Source organism: Jaculus jaculus, chromosome 17, assembly GCF_020740685.1.
Source record: "Jaculus jaculus isolate mJacJac1 chromosome 17, mJacJac1.mat.Y.cur, whole genome shotgun sequence".
Taxonomy (NCBI): domain Eukaryota; kingdom Metazoa; phylum Chordata; class Mammalia; order Rodentia; family Dipodidae; genus Jaculus; species Jaculus jaculus.
This window is the reverse complement of record NC_059118.1, coordinates 35,375,485-35,395,973: the sequence shown is the minus strand read 5'-3', so window position 1 is coordinate 35,395,973 and position 20,489 is coordinate 35,375,485. Positions and strand designations below refer to the sequence as shown.

The 20,489-nt window shown below is 40.2% G+C and overlaps 1 protein-coding gene across 1 annotated transcript in view; it reads left to right on the top strand.

The window, feature by feature from the left end:
- The first annotated feature begins 17,837 nt into the window (after positions 1 to 17,837).
- The window catches only part of Slc9a9 (solute carrier family 9 member A9), a 631,054-nt gene continuing 628,402 nt past the window's right edge, over positions 17,838 to 20,489 (top strand). Inside the window, exon 1 of the mRNA XM_004663627.3 lies at positions 17,838 to 18,154. Within this exon, the coding sequence (XP_004663684.1) occupies positions 17,986 to 18,154 (169 nt within the window). The 5' untranslated portion in view covers positions 17,838 to 17,985. The remainder of the gene's footprint in view (positions 18,155 to 20,489) is intronic.

The following is a 20,489-nucleotide window of genomic DNA, read 5'->3' as shown; positions in this document are numbered from 1 at the left end:
CTGCCTTGAAACTTCTCCCTCACCTCCCCAAAAGTGCTCAAGGACCGGGTTTGGTGGTGCACACCTTTAATCCCAGCACTTGGGAGGCAGAGGTAGGAGGATCACCATGAGTTCAAGGCCACCCTGAGATTACATAGTGAATTCCAGGTCAGCCTTGGCCACAATGAGACCCTACCTCAAAAAACAAACAAAAAAAAAGTGCTCAAGCTGGATGTGGTGGCACATGCCTTTAATCCCAGCACATAGGAGGCAGAGGTAGGAGGGTCGCTGCAAGTTTGAGGCCTGAGACTACATAGAAAATTAAATGTCAGCCTGGGCTAGTGTGAAACCCAAACTCAAAGAACCAAAAGAAAAAAAAACCTCAAATGGAATGAATTTTCATCTTTTGATATTGATAGAGTGAAGACAAATCTAAGGACTCCCAGCTCTCTTCCAGCCCTTGGGGGAGACAGCTGGGCCACTGAACACACAGGCTGAGGCAGGTACAAAGAACTGTCATGTTTCCTGGGAATAGGCCTGTGCCACATTCTCCAGGAGTTCTTTCTATGCCTGCGAGTCTGCCTTGAAGACAGTGGTGAGGGCAGTCCAGACAGCGAGCCACTGAGATGCCCACCAAGCAATTCTGTTTCTCGCATGGAGACAGATTGGCTTAGAGAAGAGATGTTATGGAGCCCAATACTGTTTGAATCTTGATTGGTTCTTCTTTCTCCAAACTTACCATATTTTGACTGAAAAGGTCGAAGTAAGTTTAAAGTAAAGTTAGGAATATATTTTTTGGTCTTAAAATATGATTCTTCAGGGGCTGGAATATGGCTTTTAGGTTAAAGTACAAACCCTGAGTTCAATTTCACAGTAAAAAACAAAAAAGCCAGATCCACAAAGTGGAGCATGCATCTAAAGTTCATTTGCAGTGGCAAGAGGTCCTGGTGTGCCCATTGTCTTTCTCTGCTCTCAAATAAATAGATAAAAATATTAAAAAGAGTTTTCATTTAGCATTTGAAAACTACTTTATACTAATAGTGATAGAAATTATGAGTAAGGATGCCCCCATGTTATAGGGAACTAGTGGGGGTCACAGTCCCAAAAAGACCGTCCTGATGGAGTCAAGGAGCACGGAAATTTTTAACAAATTGTGTATTACTAATGATAAGTCCATGGAACAAAGCCCTGGAAATTAAAATCCACAAAGCCCTGACTCATGCTTACTCACCAAATGTCAGCTGATCACTGCCCTGTGTTCTTTGTCTATTTTTTGATTGCTTCATCTTCTTGAAACTTTTCTGGGAACCCACAACCCTTTGCCTAATTCACCAACCTATCAAGAGCCCCCAAGGATACTTAAAGTAACCAACCCCCTCCACCCTGCCGTGATGACTAATTCAGATCCCTGAGGTGGAAGGTCTCTGGCCCAAGTCATGAACTGGGTCCCTTATAGGGACCCAGGCCAGCTCAGGAGGTTTCTGCTTGATTTTCTCAAGATCCTGATTATTTTCTGAAATAACTCTTTATCAACCAAAGCACATAGATAAGAAAGGATTATTTCTACCTTTAACTCTTCTAGCTCAATGACATAATAGTCATTATTTGTGCATCTATAGCTTAAACTTTGGCCACTGAGGAACATTCTTCAGTCTCCATAAGATATAATTAAAATAGTTTTGTCTTTAATATTTATCCTGCCTTGAGTAAGGGTAAAAATTTTCCGCAATAGCAATGCAGACCATTTTTACAGCAATAGAGTCACAGTGTCCGGGGACACCTCTGGAAACTTGCCAACCTGGGTGATACGGAGCACGGGATCCCTGGAAGACTCTGATGGTGGGATGTAGTATACACATGTTCATATTGCATTTGCCAAGTTACACAGGCTCTAAGAAGGAACAATATAGCTTTAAACTTTCAAGTTGAAATCTGCACTTTATATTGACTATTACCATCAGAAAATAGCACATTAAGGCAAGTTGAATTTTCTTTCTATAGGTACCATGTACTTTAACATTGCTGGGCTCGAGCTGTGACTTAGTTTCTCATTGAGGAGATCCATACAACTTGGCACAGAGTTTGCTACTAAATTTACTGCATGAATGCATAACACTGAGCTTGTGGCTACTTAAGGAATATTTTGAGTAACTTATAAGTAGAGTTTTTAAAAATAAAGTTAAAAGGGCTGAAAACAATGTAGAAGAAATTAAAAATGGATTGGGCTACAATGAAAAGTAAAATTTTAAGCCAGGTTTTTTTGGGGGGCGGAGGAGTATGTCATCAGTCTCAGCACTCAGGAAGCTGAAGCAGGACAATCATTGTGAGTTCAAGGCCAGTATGGCCTAAAGAGTGAGTTATAGGTCAGCCTGGGATAGAGTGACACCCTGCCTTATAAAAAAAACAACAAAATATTAAAATTTTATTTCTGAAAAATAGCATTTCAGATTCATGCAATTGTCTGTGTGTGTGTGTTGAGACAGGGGCTTACCACATAGCCATGATTTGCCTATAGCTATGTAGACCAAGTTAGCCTTAAATTTGTGGCAGTCTTCCTGCCTCTGCCATCCAAATACTGACAATATAGCCAAGCCAGGCTGTTGGGGAGATTGCTATCTAAATATAATTTCCAATACAATAGTCCTTTCTTGGGGTCTGCTTTCAAAAAACCTTTTTATAAAAATTTTATTATTTTTTTTAATTAACAACTTTCATGACTGTAAACAATATCCCATGGTAATGCCCTCCCTACCCCCCATATTCCCCTTTGAAACTCCATTCTCCATTATATCTCCTCCCCCTCTCAATCAGTCTCTTTTATTTTTTTAATATTTTTTGTTTATTTTTATTTATTTATTTGAGAGCAACAGACAGAGAGAAAGAGAGAATGGGTGCCCAGGGCTTCCAGCCACTGCAAATCAACTCCAGACGTGTGTGCCCCTTGTGCATCTGGCTAACGTGGGTCCTGGGAAATTGAGCCTCGAACTGGGATCCTTAGGCTTCACAGGCAAGCACTTAACCGCTAAGCCATCTTTCCAGCCCAGCCTCTTTTATTTTGATGTTATGATCTTTTCCTCCTATTATGAGGGTCTTCTGTAGGTAGTATCAGGCATTGTGAAGTCATGAATATCCAGACCATTTTGTGTCTGGAGGAGCAGACATGTTGTAAGGAGTCCTACCCTTCCTTTGCTCTTACATTCTTTCAGTTACCTCTTCCGGCAATGGACCCTGAGCCTTGGAAGGTGTAATAGAGATATTTCAGTGCTGAGGCTGAGCACTTCTGTCCCTTCTTCCAAGCAAGATTATGCCTTCTGAGTCATCCCAAGGTCACTGCCATCTGAAAAGAGAAGGTTCTCTACCAAAAGTGAGAGTAGCATTAATATAAGGGTATGGAAATTAAGAGGAGTGCTTACTTGGCAGTTTAATGAGCATAACATATACATTTAACCAGACAGCAGCAGACGTTAAACCCATAGAGCTCGTGACTACCCATTTTAGGTTTTCAGTATCAGGGATGTATTCCCTCCTATGGAGTGGGCCTCCAGTCAAATTAGAGGGTAGTTGGTTTCCACCATGACAGATGTGCCACTATTGCACCCATTGGCTCATTTGGCCTGGCTGGCCAAATATAAGGCTTGCAGTGTCTACTGCAAAGTATTTTCACTGGTGATTTTTCTGTCTCCCATTGAACTGCATGCAGAAGGGCTTCTTCCAGCTTTCTGTCAGCTGGTCTACATGGGGGAGGTTATCAGCTCAGTTCCAGCAGGAATTCTCAGTGGCCATGCAGCCCAAGTATGTGGAGTCTTCAGCAACAGGGTCTTACCATCTATTCCTGGTGGGAAACCAAGGGCCTTGGCAAAGCCCTGTCATCTTTTGGGGGTGTCAGGGACCTCCCTGGCCAACAACTCACTGGAGGGTATCCCATCCTTGGCACTGAAAATTTTCTAGTAACAATCTGAGGCTCCTGAGTATTCCATTGTGCAAAAAAGGAGGTTTCCATATGATTTGTTTATATCTTCTTATATTTTGACTAGCCCTCCCACCATCTTTCATTACTCAATCTCTTCCCCTGACCTCACTTAGGCCTTTTTACCCCTCTTAATCTATTCTTCTACTTACATATATAGAGTACCATCCCACTAAGTAGCCCTCCCTTCCTTTCTCTTCCCTTTATGTCTCTTTTCTGGCTTACTGGCCTTTGCTACTGAGTTTTCTTCCTACTTATACAGAAGCCCAATCATCTGTAGCTAGGATCCACATATGAGAAAGAACATGTGACATTTGGCTTTCTGGGGCTGGGTTACCTCACTTAGTATAATCCTTTCCAGATCCATCCATTTTCCTGAAAATTTCCTGACTTCATTTTTCTTTACTACTGAGTAGAACTCCATTGTATTAATGTGCCATATCTTCATTATCTACTCATCAATTGAGAGACATCTAGGCTAGTTCCATTTCCCAGCTGTTGTGAATTGAGTGGCAATAAACATGGTTGGGCAAGTGTCTCTAAGGTAATGAGATGAGTCCTTAGGATATATGCCTAGGAGGGCTATAGCTGGGTCATATGATACATACATTTTTGCTGTCTCAGGAAGCTCCACACTGATTTCCACAATGGCTGGACCAGATTGCATTCCCACCAACAGTGTTGAAGTGTTCCTCTTTGTTCTCATCCTTGCCAGCAGTATGTTCATTTATTTTCATGATAGTAGCCAATCTGACAGGAGTGATATGGAATCTCAACATAGTTTTAATCTGCATTTCCCTAATGACTAGGGATGTAGAACATTTTTTTTTGATGCTTATATGCCATCCATATTTCTTCTTTTGAGCACTCTATTTAGTTCATAGCCCATTTTTCAATTGGCTTGTTTGATTTCTTATTATTTAATTTTTTGAGTTCTTTGTATATCCTAAATATTAATCCTGTATCAGATGTATAGTTGGCAAAGATTTTTTTTCCATTCTGTAGGTTGCCTCTTTGCTTTATTCACAGTGTCCTTTGCCATAAGAATTCTTTGTAATTTCATGAGGTCCCAGTAGTTAATCTGTGGTTTTATTGCCTGAGCAATTATGGTTATATTCAGAAAGTTTTTGCCAAGACCACTATATTGAAGGGTTTCCACTAATTTTTTCTCTAGCAGTTTCAAAGTTTCAGGTCTTTAATCCATTTGGATTTAATTCTTGTGCATGGAGAGAGAGAAGAATCTATTTTCTTTCTTCTATAGATACATATCCAGTTTTCCCAGCACCATTTGCTGAAGAGACTGTCTTTTCTCCAATGAGTGTTTTTGGCACTTTTTGTCGAATATCAGGTGGCTGTGGCTACAGGGACTTACATCTGGGCCGTCTAGTCTGTTCCATTGAACTACATGTCTACTTTTGTGCCAGTACCATGCTGTTTTTGTTACTATGGCTCTGTAGTATAGGTTAAAATCAGGTATGGTGATACCACCAGCCTTATTTTTGTTGCTCAGTATTGTTTTAGATATTTGAGGTTTTTTGGGATTCCAAATGAATTTTAGATTGTTTTTCCTATTTCCCTGAAGAATACTATTGGAATTTTGATGGGGATTGCATTAAATATGTAGACTGCTTTGGTAATATTGCCATTTTTACAATGTTTATTCTTCTGATCCAAGAATAAGGGATTTTTTTTTCCATTTCTTCTGCAGTTTCTTACTTGAGGGTTTTAAGGTTTTCATTGTAGAGATCCTTCACTTACTTGGTTAGGTTTATACCAAGGGACTTTATAATTATTATTATTTTTTGATACAATTGTGAATGGAAATGCTTCTCTGATTTCATCCTCTGTGTGTTTGTTGTTAGCATATAAGAAGGCTACTGAGTTCTGTGCATTTATTTTTTATCCTGCTACATGACTATAGGTGTTTATCAGCTTATCCGTTTGCTGGTAGAATCTTTAGGATCATTTATGCATAGAATCATGTCATCTGCAAATAATGACAACTTGATCTCTGCCTTTCAAATTTGTATCCCTTTTATGTGTGTCTCTTGCTTTATTGCTATGGCTAAGACTTCATGTACTATATTAAATAAAAGTGGGAACAGTGGACACCCTTGTCTTATTCCTGATTTTAGTGAAACATCTGCAGTTTTTCCCCATTTAGTAATATGTTGGCTGTAGGCTTGTCTTAAGTAGCCATTATTATGTTGAGATATGTTCCTTCTATTCCCAGTCTCTGTAGGACTTTTATCATGAAGGGATGTTGGATTTTGTCAAATACTTTCTATGCATCTAATAAGATAATCACGTGATTATTGTTCTTCAGTCCATTTATATAATATATTACATTTATTGATTTGTGTATGTTGAACCATCCCTGAATCTTTGGGAGAAAGCCTACTAGGTTGGGGTGAATGAGCTTCCTGATATATTCTTGTATTCTGTTTGCCAATATTTTGTTGAGAATTTATGCATCTATGTTCATGAGGGAGATTGGTCGATACTTTTCTTTTTTGTTCTATCTTTGCCTGGTTTTGGTATCAGGGTGATGCTGGCTTTGTAGAAGGAGTTGGGTAGGATTCCTTCTTTTTCTATTCTATGGAAAGGTTTAAGAAGCAATGGTGTTAGTTCTTCCCTGAAGGTCTGGTAAAATTCAGCAGTGAATACATCTGGCCCTGGACTTGTTTTAGTTGGGAGATTTTTGATAACTGCTTGGATCTCCATACTTGTTATATGTTTATTTAAGTGATTAATCTCATCTTGATTTAATGTAGTAGGTCATGTAAATCAAGGAAATCATTCATTTCTTTCAGATTTTCATACTTAGTGGAGTATATGTTTTTATAGTATGTTCCTATGATTATTTGAATTTCTCTGGTATCTGTTGTGATGCTGCCTTTTTCATCTCTAATTTTATTAATTTGTATCTCTTTTTTCTTTCTTTTTGTCAGATTTGCTAAGGGATTTCAATATTGTTTATCCTTTCAAAGAACCAACTCTTTGTTTCATTGATTTTTTTTTTTTTTAGTTTCTATTTCATTAATTTCTTCCCTGATATTTATTATTTCTTCCTGTCTACTGATTTTCAGTTTCCCTTATTCTTCTTTTGCCAAGGCTTTAAGGTGAAGCATTAGTTCATTTACTTGAGACCTTTCTAATTTCTTAATTCAAGCACTTAAAGCTATAAATTTCCCTTTTAGGACTGCCTTCATTGTGTCCCAAAGATTTTTGTATGTTGTGTTCTTATTATCATTTCACTGTATGAAATTTTGATTTCCTTCTTAATTTCTTCATTGACCCTTTCATCATTTAGTAGTGTATTATTTAGTTTCCACTATTTTGCATATGCTGTATAGCTTTTCTTGTTATTCATGTGTAGTTTGATTACATTGTGGTCAGTTAGAATGCAAGTAATTATTTCAATTTTCCTGTATTCGTTAAGATTTGTTTTGTGTCCTAAAATATGGCCAATTTTAGAGAATGTTTCATGTACTGCTGAAAAGAATGTATATTTTGCAGCATTTGGATGAAATGTCCTGAATATATCTGTTAGGTCCATTGCTTCTGTAACTTCATTTAATCCAGATGCCTCTCTGCTTATTTTTTTGCCAGAGTGACTTGTCAATTGATGAGAGTGGGGTGTTAATAGTTACCCACTACAACTGTGTTTGGTATTATCTATGACCTTAGTTCTAATAGTGTTTGTTTGATAAAGTTGGGAGCCCCCATGTTAGGTGCATATATGTTTAGGATTGTAATGTCCCCTGATGGAGTATACCTTTAATAAATACAAAGTGACCTTCCTTATCTTTCCTAAGTAAGGCTGGACTGAAGTCTACCTTGTCAGATATTAGGATATCCACGCCTGCTTTTTTTCTAAGCCCATTTCTTGAAACACCATTTTCCAACCTTTCACCCTATGATAGTGTCCATCCTTTGTAGAAAGGTGAGTTTCTTGGAGGCAACAAATTAAAGGATCCTGCTTTTTAACTCAGTCTGTAAACCTATGCCTTTTGCTTGGGGCCTTGGGGTTATTGATATTAAGAGATATTATTGAAAGGTATATATATATATATATATATATATATATATATATGTATATATATATATATATATATATATATTTTAATTTGAGAGCGACAGACACAGAGAGAAAGACAGATAGAGCGAGAGAGAGAGAGAATGGGCGCTCCAGGGCTTCCAGCCTCTGCAAACGAACTCCAGATGCGTGCGCCCCCTTGTGCATCTGACTAATGTGGGACCTGGGGAACCGAGCCTTGAACCGGGGTCCATAGGCTTCACAGGCAAGCGCTTAACCACTAAGCCATCTCTCCAGCCCAGGTATATATTTATTTTTGCCTTTTTTTTGTAGTTCTTCTGGTTTTACCTTTGCTCTCTTGTATTAACTAGTATTTGAATATGGTTTGTTTTTTCCAGGTTCCTTATATGAGTGCTTTTCTTTCTCTTCAGCCTGGAGGATCCTTTCAAGTATTTTCTCTAGAGCTGGTTTTGTCTTCAAATATTCCTTTAGCCTGCTTTTATTGTGGAATATCCTTATTTTTCTGTCTATTTGAATGGATAGCATTGAAGGATAAAGTAACCTTGGTTGACAGCTGTTATATTTCAGAACTTGTAATACATCATTCCAAGTCTTCTGGCTTTTAAAATTTGTGTTGAGTAATCTGCTATGATCTTTATAGGCTTGCCTTTGTATGTAATTTGATTTTTCTCTCTAACTGCTTTCAATATGTTTTCTTTGTTTTGTATGTTTGGTATTTTAATTATAATATGGCAAAGAGAGGTTTTCCAGGTTATATCTGGTTGGTGTTCTAAAGGATTCCTGTATCTGCATTGGCATCTCTTTCCCAAAATGGGGGGAGTTTTCTTCTATGATTTTATTGAAAATGGCTACTATGCCTTTGGAGTGAAATTCTTCTCCTTCTACTATACCTTGAATTCTTATATTTGATCTTTTCATATTGTCCCAAATATCTTGAAATTCCTATTCATACTTTCCTCTTAGTTTGTCTTTATCTTTGTTGGACTGTATTAGATCTGCCACCTGGTCTTCTAGTTTTGATAGTCTGTCCTCTCCTTCATCCATTCTACTGGTGAGACTTTCTACAGAGTTTTTTATTTCATTGACTTTGTTCTTTATTGCTAGTAATTCTGTTTTTACTTTATTACTTCTACCTCCTTATTTTTGTCTTGTATGGGCCTATTTATTTCGTGAAATTGGTTTTCTGTGTTTTCTCTGATTCCTTTGATTTCCTCTTTCATTCCTTTGATTTTCTCTTTGACTTCTTTGAGCATATTTATAATCATCCTTTGAACTCTTTCTCAGACATTTCCTCTAACTCATTCTCACTGGAGGTCATTTCTGATACATTAATACTTTTTGGTGGATTTATATTGTCTTGATTTTTAGTGTTTCTTGTATTAAAATATATATATTTTTGCATCTTGGATTAAGTTTATGCTTGGATTTTCTAGCTAGCTGCAGTATTATTAGATGTATCAATCAATCGTTATATATCTTCAGGGTAGGAACTTAACGTGCCATGTGTGGCTCTTAAGACTCTCAGAGTATCTACAAAAGTGACACTTTGTGTTGGGTTTGCCTGCTATGAGAGTATTCAAGTAGGCTGAGTGGTACAAAATGCAGACAGGTTCTAAAATTCAACTAAACAATGTACACATTCAATGTAAAACAGCACAGAGTATTTATGTAAGAGTATGTATTATGACAACCAGATCTTCTAACAAAGTCACAATCCATTAGGGTGTATGTTGCCCCACACCCTTAATCCTGTCACCTAGGAGGTTAAGATTTCTGGTCTGTTGAGGGTTCCAAGTCAGCTTGTGACCACCTGAGACCCTTCCCTAATGAACAACAGAAGAGGAAACAAAGCCACCATAAATCAGGAAGCAACAAATAGCAAGCCCAAAATATAGCTTATTTAAGAATGGAAAATCCAACCATCTATCAGATTTAACATATAATTTATCCTGATATGAAAGGTGCAATTAGCACTTCTGATTCAAGTTTATATACCAGGCTTATTTGGCAGGTAGTAACCTGGTGTAATCCCAGTTACCTTTTGGGATGATTTTGGTCTCAGTTATGCTGCACTACTCTTTGGGTCCCTCTTTGGTGCACTGTGGGTTCAAGTAGACTGTCTGGGTCACTGGATGGCTGCTCTGGTCGCTGGTGCTGGGTGCTGTGAGCTACTTTCCCCAGGTCTCTGGTGCTTGCACTGGCGGTGGGTGAGGAGAGGCTGTAGATGGTGGTTCTAGTTCTGCTGGTCCACAGGATCCTGTACCTCCTGATCTGATCCTCTGTTGGTCACTGTGGTTCTCCCTTCATGTTTCTTGCATTTTCAAGGAGCTCCAATGTGAGTGAAAAATCCCCTTACCTGGCTTCTCCTGCAGCTCAAGCAGAGCCTTGCAGGTATGTCCCCGCAGACCTGCTCCTGCCAAGGACCTGGTGCCACTGCTGCTGGAGCCCTAAAAAACCTTGTATTGAAAATTTTTGTACATGCACATAATTTTTTATCATATTTTGATCATAATCCCCTCCTGGTATATTCTTTGTTCCTGATCCTTTCCACTGAGAGGAATAGGAACCCCCATTGAAACTTATCCCAAAGTAAAGCTGTCTCAAGGGCTAGAGTTTGGGTAGATTGGGGGAGAGGTCAAATAGGCAACTCTGGGGCTGGAGAGATTACTTAATGGTTAAGGTACTTGCTTGCAAAGCCAAGGGACCCAGGTTTGATTCCCCTGGACCCATGTAAGTCAGATGCATAAGGCGGAACAGAGTTTTAGAGTTCATTTGCAGTGGCTGAAGGCCCTGGCACACCCATTTTCTTTCTCCGTGTGTGTGTGTGTGTGTGTGTGTGTGTGTGTGTGTGTGTGTGAGTGTGTGTGTCTTTCTCTCTCAAATCAATAAAAATATTTTTTTCAGAAAAATAAAAAAAAAAGCTACTCTCTCCAAATCTGCTTGAAATTTACACACTTCATTTTCAGAAAATACTGTGCTTTTTCAAGTTTCTTGTCTGAAACTCTGCTCTTTCTTCTATCCTGGGAACACACACACACACAAACACACACAGTCAAAAGTCTGGACTGCTAGTCTTCTTTGTTATTTTATGCAAAAACTAACCTCAAAATCATGATGTTCCTCCTACCTCAGCCTCTACATGGTGAGATTACAGGTATGACCCAGAATGCCTGGCAATACGAAAACTTAATTTAACCCAGAGATGTGACAAGACAATACTTCTTTCAGTGAAGAAAGCTAGAATTTGTTAGTTTGAAAGACAGAGTGTAAGTTTTGTACTAAAAAAATAGACGAATTTATCCTGTGTACACATAAAGCAAGAACAAAGCAAGGAATTTCCTCAGGCCCCTGAGTTCATGCTCTTACATTTCTCAATGTCCAGCCTGTCCCTGGCTTTTGGCCTCCTATTCCATTTCAACCTAAAGCACTGTACCTGGGAGCCAGTTCCAGCCACTGCTCCCAGCCTGCATCTCCCCTTGATTTATGTCTTGCTTTATGTAGAGACAGCAGAGACCAAAGCAATAAGTCAGTGAGTGAACTTTCTGTCATGACTGGTCCTGTAAACTGTGCAGGACAGAAGAGGGGACCATGGGTTGAGGTCTGTTGTTTCTATTGCAGAGGTGTCTGCCAAAGAAGCGGTCAGAGTGCAATAGGCAACAGCAAAAGACTGCAAAGAATGGGGTGAGAAGCCTCCAAGATGGCAGCCAAGGGATGGTTACCTGGGCCCTCCTCATTCCTGAGGCTTTGGTTAGAAGACCATTAGTCCTTTGATCCCTTTGATGGCACAATGCCAGGCTTGCCTGGACCCAGCAGGGTGAGCTCCATGGGCAGAAAAGGGAAACCTTTGTCTCTGCCACTGGCCTCTCCAGTCAGACTCTGACCCACAGTGTGCTGTCCCCTCTCAAGAACCAGCACTCTCCAGTGACCAGTTAGATCCCATATGTGCCAGTCCAGTCACGTTCTCTTTTCTGTGGGTCTGCTGTGCTGCACCACCACGGGTTACCCTGTTGGACAGGTTCTGCTCTTGATTCTTTCTCTCTGTGGGGCTGTGTGGACAGGCTGTGGCAGGACATACTTACAGCAGAAAACTGGGCAGTTCTGTCCTTTCTCCCTCCTGCCTCACTTGCATGTTGGGTCTTACAACAAGAACCTCCAGCCGAGTTACCTGACAAGTGTCAACACAGTCAATGGTTTCCCTCTAGGCCTTATACTCAAGTTTTGGGTTACACCCCAGTTTCATAAGTGAATGCAACACTAGAGGTGTGGTCACCAGGCATTAGTACAACATCTTTGTTTTTTTAATGGGCATTTTTCCTTGTGTGCCTTTCTCCCTTAGCAACCTCCTAAGGAACAGTCAATACCTATAGCAAAGGACTTAGGAATTTGGGGGATCTTGGCTGTTCAGGTAATCAACCATCCCAGTTTTCCTGGGACTTACGGCATTCCTAGGACACAGAACTTGCAGTGTTAAAGCCCTTGACAAGCATGCATGAGTTTATCATGGTAGCTGAAACCACATCTTAAGACATTAAACCTCACATATAACTTTATGTCTATGTGCTCTGGCTGTGGCTGTGTTACCAACTTCCTCTCAGCCTTAAGATCTTCATCTATGGAAGGGTTTTCTAAGTATTGAATTAGATGAAATCAAACTCCTGAACATGTTTTCTGGCCCACAGTAGATGCCCCATTGTTAGACGTTTCTATTTTATTTTCTTACTACTACTGGACAACAGAATGCAAAGCAAAACTCTGAGAAGCAAACGCAAGATAGAAGGCACAAAATTACTAAGTGAAAGAATTGGGAAGATTCCTTGACAGCAGATATATTTTATTTCCAAATTAAATCAGGGGCCACATAGAACCCAGTGGGACCAGCAGACTTGGGCAAGCTGACTCTCATGGAGCAGACCACCACTGGCCCTAAGCAGTTGTAACCACAGGAGGAGGGCCTAGTGTACTAAAACCCAAGAAGCAGTATGTCTGATTTTATGTGAAATATCCTAGTTTAAATGTTTGTCTTCAGCATTGAACCCCAGCCTGGAGACACAGTGCCATCCACCTGCAGCAACCTAGGGAGTTCTGTATTCAGAGACCTCTGCTCCAGTGAAGGCAGGAATCGTGACTTTGCCATGGAAAAGAGTTCCAGGAGGCAGTATGAAGCAGACTTGGAGTTCATGAAGAAGAGAATTATTTTTTTTCAAGGTAGGGCCTTATCTAGCCCAGGCTAACCTGGAATTCACTATGGAGTCTCAGGGTGGCCTCGAACTCACAGCAATCCTCCTACCACGGCCTCCTGAGTGCTGGGATTAAAGGCATGTGCCACCGTGTCCAGCTTTTTGACATTTTTTTAACATAGATTTAAACATAGACGCTAACAGACAGAGAGGTACTCAAGGGAGGGATAAGACACACCAGCATGGCGTGAGCTTACCAAGGGACAGTCATAGCCATTTAAAGGATTTTAGTGGATGTTAAATTACATCTCAAAGGACTGCTAGGCATGTATTTTTTTCTCTCTCTCTTTTTGCCCTGTTTTTTTTTTTCAATAAATGAGATTATAGGGTGACTACAGAGGTGATCTGATAAAATAAAATTATAGGGTGAAATGATTGCACTAGGAGGTTAAGACATGTGTTTTACTGTAAATGGGGTTTCTTGTGAGATTCCCAGAACTGTAGGTCCATAGGAGAGAAAGGAGAAAGGCTGTACACATACACACAGTGAGGCCATACAGTGGCTCGTCACTGGTGCACCAGTCTTACCCAGTATATCTCTGTATAACAGGAACATTGAGTATGTGGGCAACCTTCACTGTGAATATTGTTGATGGTTCTAGAATCCTACACTCTCAGCTGTCTTCAGCCAGAAGATGAGGTGAAGGACCCTGTTGCAGTCAGGTTCACATTGCTGGTAGAAATCACCAAATCAAGAGCATCTTTTGGGGAAAAAAAAGTTTTATTTTGGCTTATAGGCTTGAGTGGGAAGCTCCATGATAGCAAGGGAAAATGATGGCATGAGCAGAGGGTGGACATCACACCCTCGCCAACATTAGGTGGACAATAAGAACAGGAGAGTGTGCCAAACACTGGTATGGGGAAACTGGCTATAACACCATAAGCCTGCCCCCAACAATGCCCCACATTCAGGAGACTTTAATTTCCAGTTGCCATCAGCTGGGGAGACCAGCATTCAGAATACCTAAGTTTATGGAAGACACCTGAATCAAACCGCCACAAGCCCCCCTTGCCCTCCCCCTGTCCCTACAATTTCCTCTGTCTTTCTAATCAATCTCATGTTCACATCAAATTTAGAACTCCTGAAAACAATATACAACCAATCAAAACACTTCATGGACCTTTCACCCATTTGTTGAGTACTGGATAGAATACTGAATTTAGACGTCATGCGACAACCAAAGAACATTGATATTTTTTCCTTTTTTTTTTTGAGGTAGGGTCTCATTGTAGCTTAGGCTGACCTGAAATTCACTATGTAGTCTCAGGGTGGCTTCAAATTCTCGGTGATTCTCCTACATCTACCTCCCGAGTGCTGGGAGTAAAGGCATGCGCCACCACATCCTGGTTCCATTAATTTTTTATTGATTATATGTTGAAATGATAACAGTTTGGATGTACTGTGTCAAAAGTTATGTAATTTGATATACAAATTATTTTCTTTTTATTTTATCAATTTACTTGTTAGTATACAAAGAACTAAGTTTCATTATGGTGTTTTTAAACAATATACTTTGTTTCTTTTCCCTCTTTCCTTCCCTCCTTCCCCTTGTACCCTTTCCCCCAACTCAGCCTCCTTTCTGCTTTCACACTCAATATTTCCTTTTGTCCTCCCCATTCTCATCACATCTTGTTCCCATCCCATGAGCATAACCCATACTCACTCTCACATTCTTTAATCTCTCTCTCTCTCTCTCTCTCTCTCTATATATATATATATATATATATATAGATATATAGATATATCAATATATATCTATATATATATATATATCAATATATATATCAATATATATAGATATATATAGATATATATATATCAATTTGTGTATAACCATTAAAAGTTAGGGTCCACATATGAGAAAGAATATGTGATTTTTGTCTTTCTTGCACTAGGTTACCTGACTTAGTATAATTCTTTCTTATTCCTTCCATTTTCCTGCAAATTGCATAACGCCATTTTGCTTTGTAGCTAAGTTAACCTCCATTGTGTGATTGCACCACATTTTCCTTATCCGGTCATCAGCAGATGGGCATTTATGTTCCATTTCTTAGCTATTGTGAACAGAGTGGCAATGAACATGAGTGTGCAGGTGTCTGCTTTGGGCAATATGCTCAGAAGTGGTGTAGTTGGGTTATGTGATAGTTCAATTGTTAGCTTTCTGGGATGCCTCCACACTAATTTCCACAGTGGTTGGACTAATTTATACTCTCTCCAGCAATGAGTACGGATTCCCCTTTCAACCACAGAATAGCTTTTTTTTTTTTAAACTCAGGTGGGATAAATGTGACAAAAATAAATCAGTTATTGGATGATTTTTTTTTTTTTTTTGAGAGCGACAGACACAGAGAGAAAGACAGATAGAGAGAGAGAATGGGCGTGCCAGGGCTTCCAGCCTCTGCAAACGAACTCCAGATGCGTGTGCCCCCTTGTGCCATCTGGCTAACGTGGGACCTGGGGAACCGAGCCTCGAACCGGGGTCCTTAGGCTTCACCGGCAAGCGCTTAACCGCTAAGCCATCTCTCCAGCCCAGTTATTGGATGATTTAAGAACAGCAAAAGGCAGGAAGTTCCCAGGTCTTGCATTTGGGTTTTCATGTAAATCTAACAACTCAAGATGAAATCTGCAGGGTTATGAAATTATAAAGGTTGGACATGCCAGCAAAGCTGCATAAAGTGCTTCCACGCATTGACTGACGGGTCTCAAAACACTCTGAGTATTAGTCATCACAGAGTCCCCTGCCAGAAAGGGGATGGGTGAGCACATCCACAGTGCACATCCTATCCCTGCTGAGCTCACTTGCAGGAAGTCAGCTCGAGCTGCACAGGCAAAAGCTGAAGCAGCTACTTTTGTAGTGAGTGCGCTGCAAACTTCCTTTCAGGGGGCACTGTTTCCTGAGCAGGAGTTAGGGCCTGGTATTTGCATAGGTGGCTTTGAATTCACAGTGATCCTCCTGCATCAGTTTCCTTAGTGCTTATTCTACAAGCCTGTAAGATCTCACCTGACAGTTCCCAAGGTTATTACATGCTTGTCCTAAAGCTTTTAGTTACAAACTTTTTTTCCAGGACATATTTGAGCTCCAAATGTGGCTAAATCGAATTCCAATTCTATCAAAATAGGAGGATTAGATGATTAATACTTCCCCATTACAATCATGTGGTGAGATATTGGACCTCTAGGATCACCTCCCTACAGTATAAGGTCAATTGTTAAAGACAAGGGAGTCATAATATTCACTTTAAAAGTATTCTTCCTGGGCTGGAGAAATGGCTTATTGGTTAAGTGCTTGCCTGTGAAGCCTAAGGACCCGGGTTCAAGGCTTGATTTTCCCAGACCCACGTAAGCCAGATGCACAAGGGGACGCATGTGTCTGGAGTTTGTTTGCAGAGGCTGGAGGCCCTGGCGCACACATCCTCTCTCTCTCTCTGCCTCATTCTGTCTTTGTCACTCTCAAATAAATAAATAAAAGTGAACAAAAACAATTAAAAAAAAGTATTCTCCTCTTCTTTCTATTTCTTGTTCTCTTTATTTCTTCTTTCTTTCTTTCTTCCTTCCTTCTTTCCTTCCTTCCTTCCTTCCTTCCTTCCTTCCTTCTTTTCTTCTCTCTTTCTCTCTCTTTGTGTTTTTTTTTTTTTTGAGACAAGGTCTCATGTAGTTAAGGCTAGCCTGGAACCCACTATGTACCCCAAGCTAACTTTGAACTTCTAATCCTCTTACCTCTATCTCCAGAGTACAAGTGTGTACCGCTATACCTAGCAGATGAATTGATTATGAGATGCCCAGTAATGGAGCTGCTCTGCAGAGCCATCATTGCAGGCTCCTGAGATGCTGGACAGCACCGCTGTCCCTCAAGGTGCAGCATGGTCTTACCGGGGGACAGGGGAGTTGTGATCCTGCAGGGTTTGGAGGGTCTGGATATCCCGGGAAGGGGTCTTGGGAAGAATCTATGCATGTGCATTGCTGATGGTGGCTACATGTGTGGTTGTCACTGTCAGGATTGTATTTCTAGTCTTTCTTTTCCCCTCCCACCTCCCTCCCTTCCTTTCAAAGAGCCAAACAACAGGAATATAGGTATAGGGGTAGAATATTTTTTTAACTTTTGCTTTTTTTTTTTGCAAAAATATTCTAAAAAGCAGCTGATAACAGACTTTAACTTCTATTCTGTGACTACTGGTTATGAAAAGCCAAGGATGCATATACCAAATCCATATTGCTCAACCTAAAACAATACTCTGGCGAAATCACTTCAAATGGAAGTAGAGCACTCAGTCCCCATCACAGACCTGCCCTGCTCTGGTGGGAGAGGCAAGTCCTTGCCAGTGGGTGAAAGCATGACTTGGGCATTGGCTTTCTGAATCTGGAAAATATTGCTGCTGTAAGCTGAACTTTAAATCTAAGAGTTTCCAGTTATGCAGGCTAAGAAAAACTTGCTTGAAGTGATAGAATCCTGAGTACAGATATCAGTGATCCCCAGTGAATCATTTTGAAGACAGTGTCCATGATGATGAAACCACAGTCTGGAGTTGGAAAAGAGACGAGGCTGCTTTAAGAGAGAAACAGGAAGTTGTAACTAGAAGCCATCTGAATGCTAAGCCAGAGCAGAATGCTAGTGAAGTCACGACTAAAGTGGCAGGGCTTATTCTGACGTCGTCGTCTGGCCAGCCACCGGCAGTCCTGGGCGAGCCTTCATCAACAGCCCTCCTCCAGGGTCTAATCTGAGCCCCTGAAGCCAGCAGGGAGCATGAGGCGGCAGCTGATGGCTGGGAAGGACGGGGATCGGTTTCAGCATCAGGGAGCCGTGGAGCTGCTTGTCTTTAATTTCTTGCTCATCCTTACCATTCTGACAATCTGGCTATTTAAAAATCATCGATTCCGCTTCTTGCATGAAACTGGAGGAGCGATGGTGTATGGTGAGTGTGTAAATTGTGGGATTGATGGGAAACTTGTTGCTTGTGTGTAATTAGAGACTTGTGCTCAGATGGCAAAGTCCTGAAACTAGAGAAAATGCTAATTGAAGTGTCATTAGCTGCAGCATGAGGACCGCTCATCTCCTCCAGGAGAGGCAGGAGTGTGCCTGGTCTCTGAGCAGATGCCACAGTCCTGTTCTCTTGTGCAGCAAAGTGAGTCTGTTGACAGCTGTGGTCCATTGTCATGTGCATGCTGAGTGAAACGGGCATGGAGCGTTTGTTTTTGTAATGACGCTGGGAGGTGGCAGAGCAGCCATACAGCAGCCTTCCTTCCAGGCGGCACTAACAAAGTTCCCCAGAGAACTTCACTTCAAATTGCATGCAGTAAATACTCTCATATCAACTATTTTTAAGAATAAAATTCCTGGCTGAAACAGACCCTACCCCCCCCCCCCATGGAAATAATTGAGTACAAATCCTTTTCAACTATATGAACAGTGTTTTATTTTCTGATAATCAAATTATTATAACCAAACATTTCCTATGCAGTACTTTCATTTCTTAGTGTATTTTCACATGTTCCCATATATAGCCAACTTTATTTTTTTCTCTCTCTCCCTCTTTCTCCACTTAATTTTACTGGGTTAGTTATTTGAGACAACATCTTATTGTATAGTCTAGACTGGCTTGGAACTCACTATGTAGCGTAGGCTGGCCTTTGACTCACAGCAACACTCCTGTTTCAGACTCCTACCTTCTGGGATTAAAGGTATGAGCTAATGTACCCAGCTGTTATTAATCCATGTGGAAAGTCTTAGTTTAAGGTATTAAACCCTCATGGCATTGGTTTTTGTGAGTAATTTACCAGATCATCTTTTTGGACGGTTTAATAAAATATGATCAACTAGTCTATATAGACTATATAGACTAGACTAGGTTATCTAGCCTTAATGTGACATGAAAGACACCAGTATTTTTTAACCTCTTAACAAACAATGAGATAGTTGGCTTTACCACTCTTGTCCCAGCCTAATAATGGATAGAAACTTTGAGCACAATGAAAACAGGCATACACTTCATAGCAAATAAGACACTTTGGGTGCTTCCCAAAATTTGGAAGTCTTGAGAATATATACATGCTTATGTCTGAGGACAAAGATGCATGCATATTTGATATGCTAACCATGTGATATCCTGACATTCATAGGGTTCAGCTATGGTTTGAGAGCATTAGATATCTTATGCCTTAACTGGATTCTTGAAGATACTCCTGCTACAAGGCTGAAGTTAAGGGCCAAGCAGTGGTTTGTTCTCAGCAGGCCAGTGTTATTGATCTGCTCAGATAAGAGTTAAGTTCCTTTGGATTGAGAGTCCTTCACACGATGAAGCACTCGAGGGAGGGAGGAGGTGGGGGATTGTAATCAGATAGACAAAACCACCAAGCAGAAAGGAAGTGATGCTTTCATTGGTGAAGCCTACATCCCTAGATAGTCACTGTCCCTTTCCACCATCAATGGATCAGGAACTTTTTCTGTTGTGGGTAATACATAATGGACAAGGATGAGGGACCTAATCCTTGGCACCATATGAAAGGGCAGTATACACTTTCGCAAAACACAGATTTAAAGTCACCAGTCTTTATTAGATGGAAAGACTTATTCATAGCCCTGAACTTACTTGAATTATAACTCATTAACCAATTGAATTAATTTTTGTTATCCTGTTAAAATTCACATATATTTTATGCTTACAACACATTAAATATTACTCTTGAACCTGAAAACATGCAGGTTATTTTTACACTTCAAAAACTCTATAAAATATTTTTAAGTTATGATTAGAATTATATAATATTGCATTGTCCATTGTTGGGATAGCATTTCTCTAACTTACTATTCTTAAGACAATTTAGGTTTAAAGTTTAGAAGCATGGAGTTAAATTTATTTTCTTAACTTTATTCATCAGTTTGTTATTGTTATTATTATTATTTTAATGTGGGACTTATTAAAAGCAAGCTCTAAAACAGTAGAATACTAAGAATTACAAAAGTATGAAGATGGCCAGGTATAGCAGCACACTCCATTAATCCCAACACTTAAAAGGCTGAGGTAAAAGGATCAATATGAGTTCAAGGCAAGCCTGGAGCTTCAGAGTTAGTTCCAAGTTAGCCTGAGCTAGAAGAAGACCCTACCTACTTTTAAGAAACAACAGCAGGTCTGGAAAGATGGCTTAGCATTTAAGGTGCTTACCTGAAAAGCCAAAGGACCCATGTTTTATAACCCAGGACCCATGTAAGCCAGATGCACAAGGTGGCACGTGCATCTGGAGTTCGTTTAC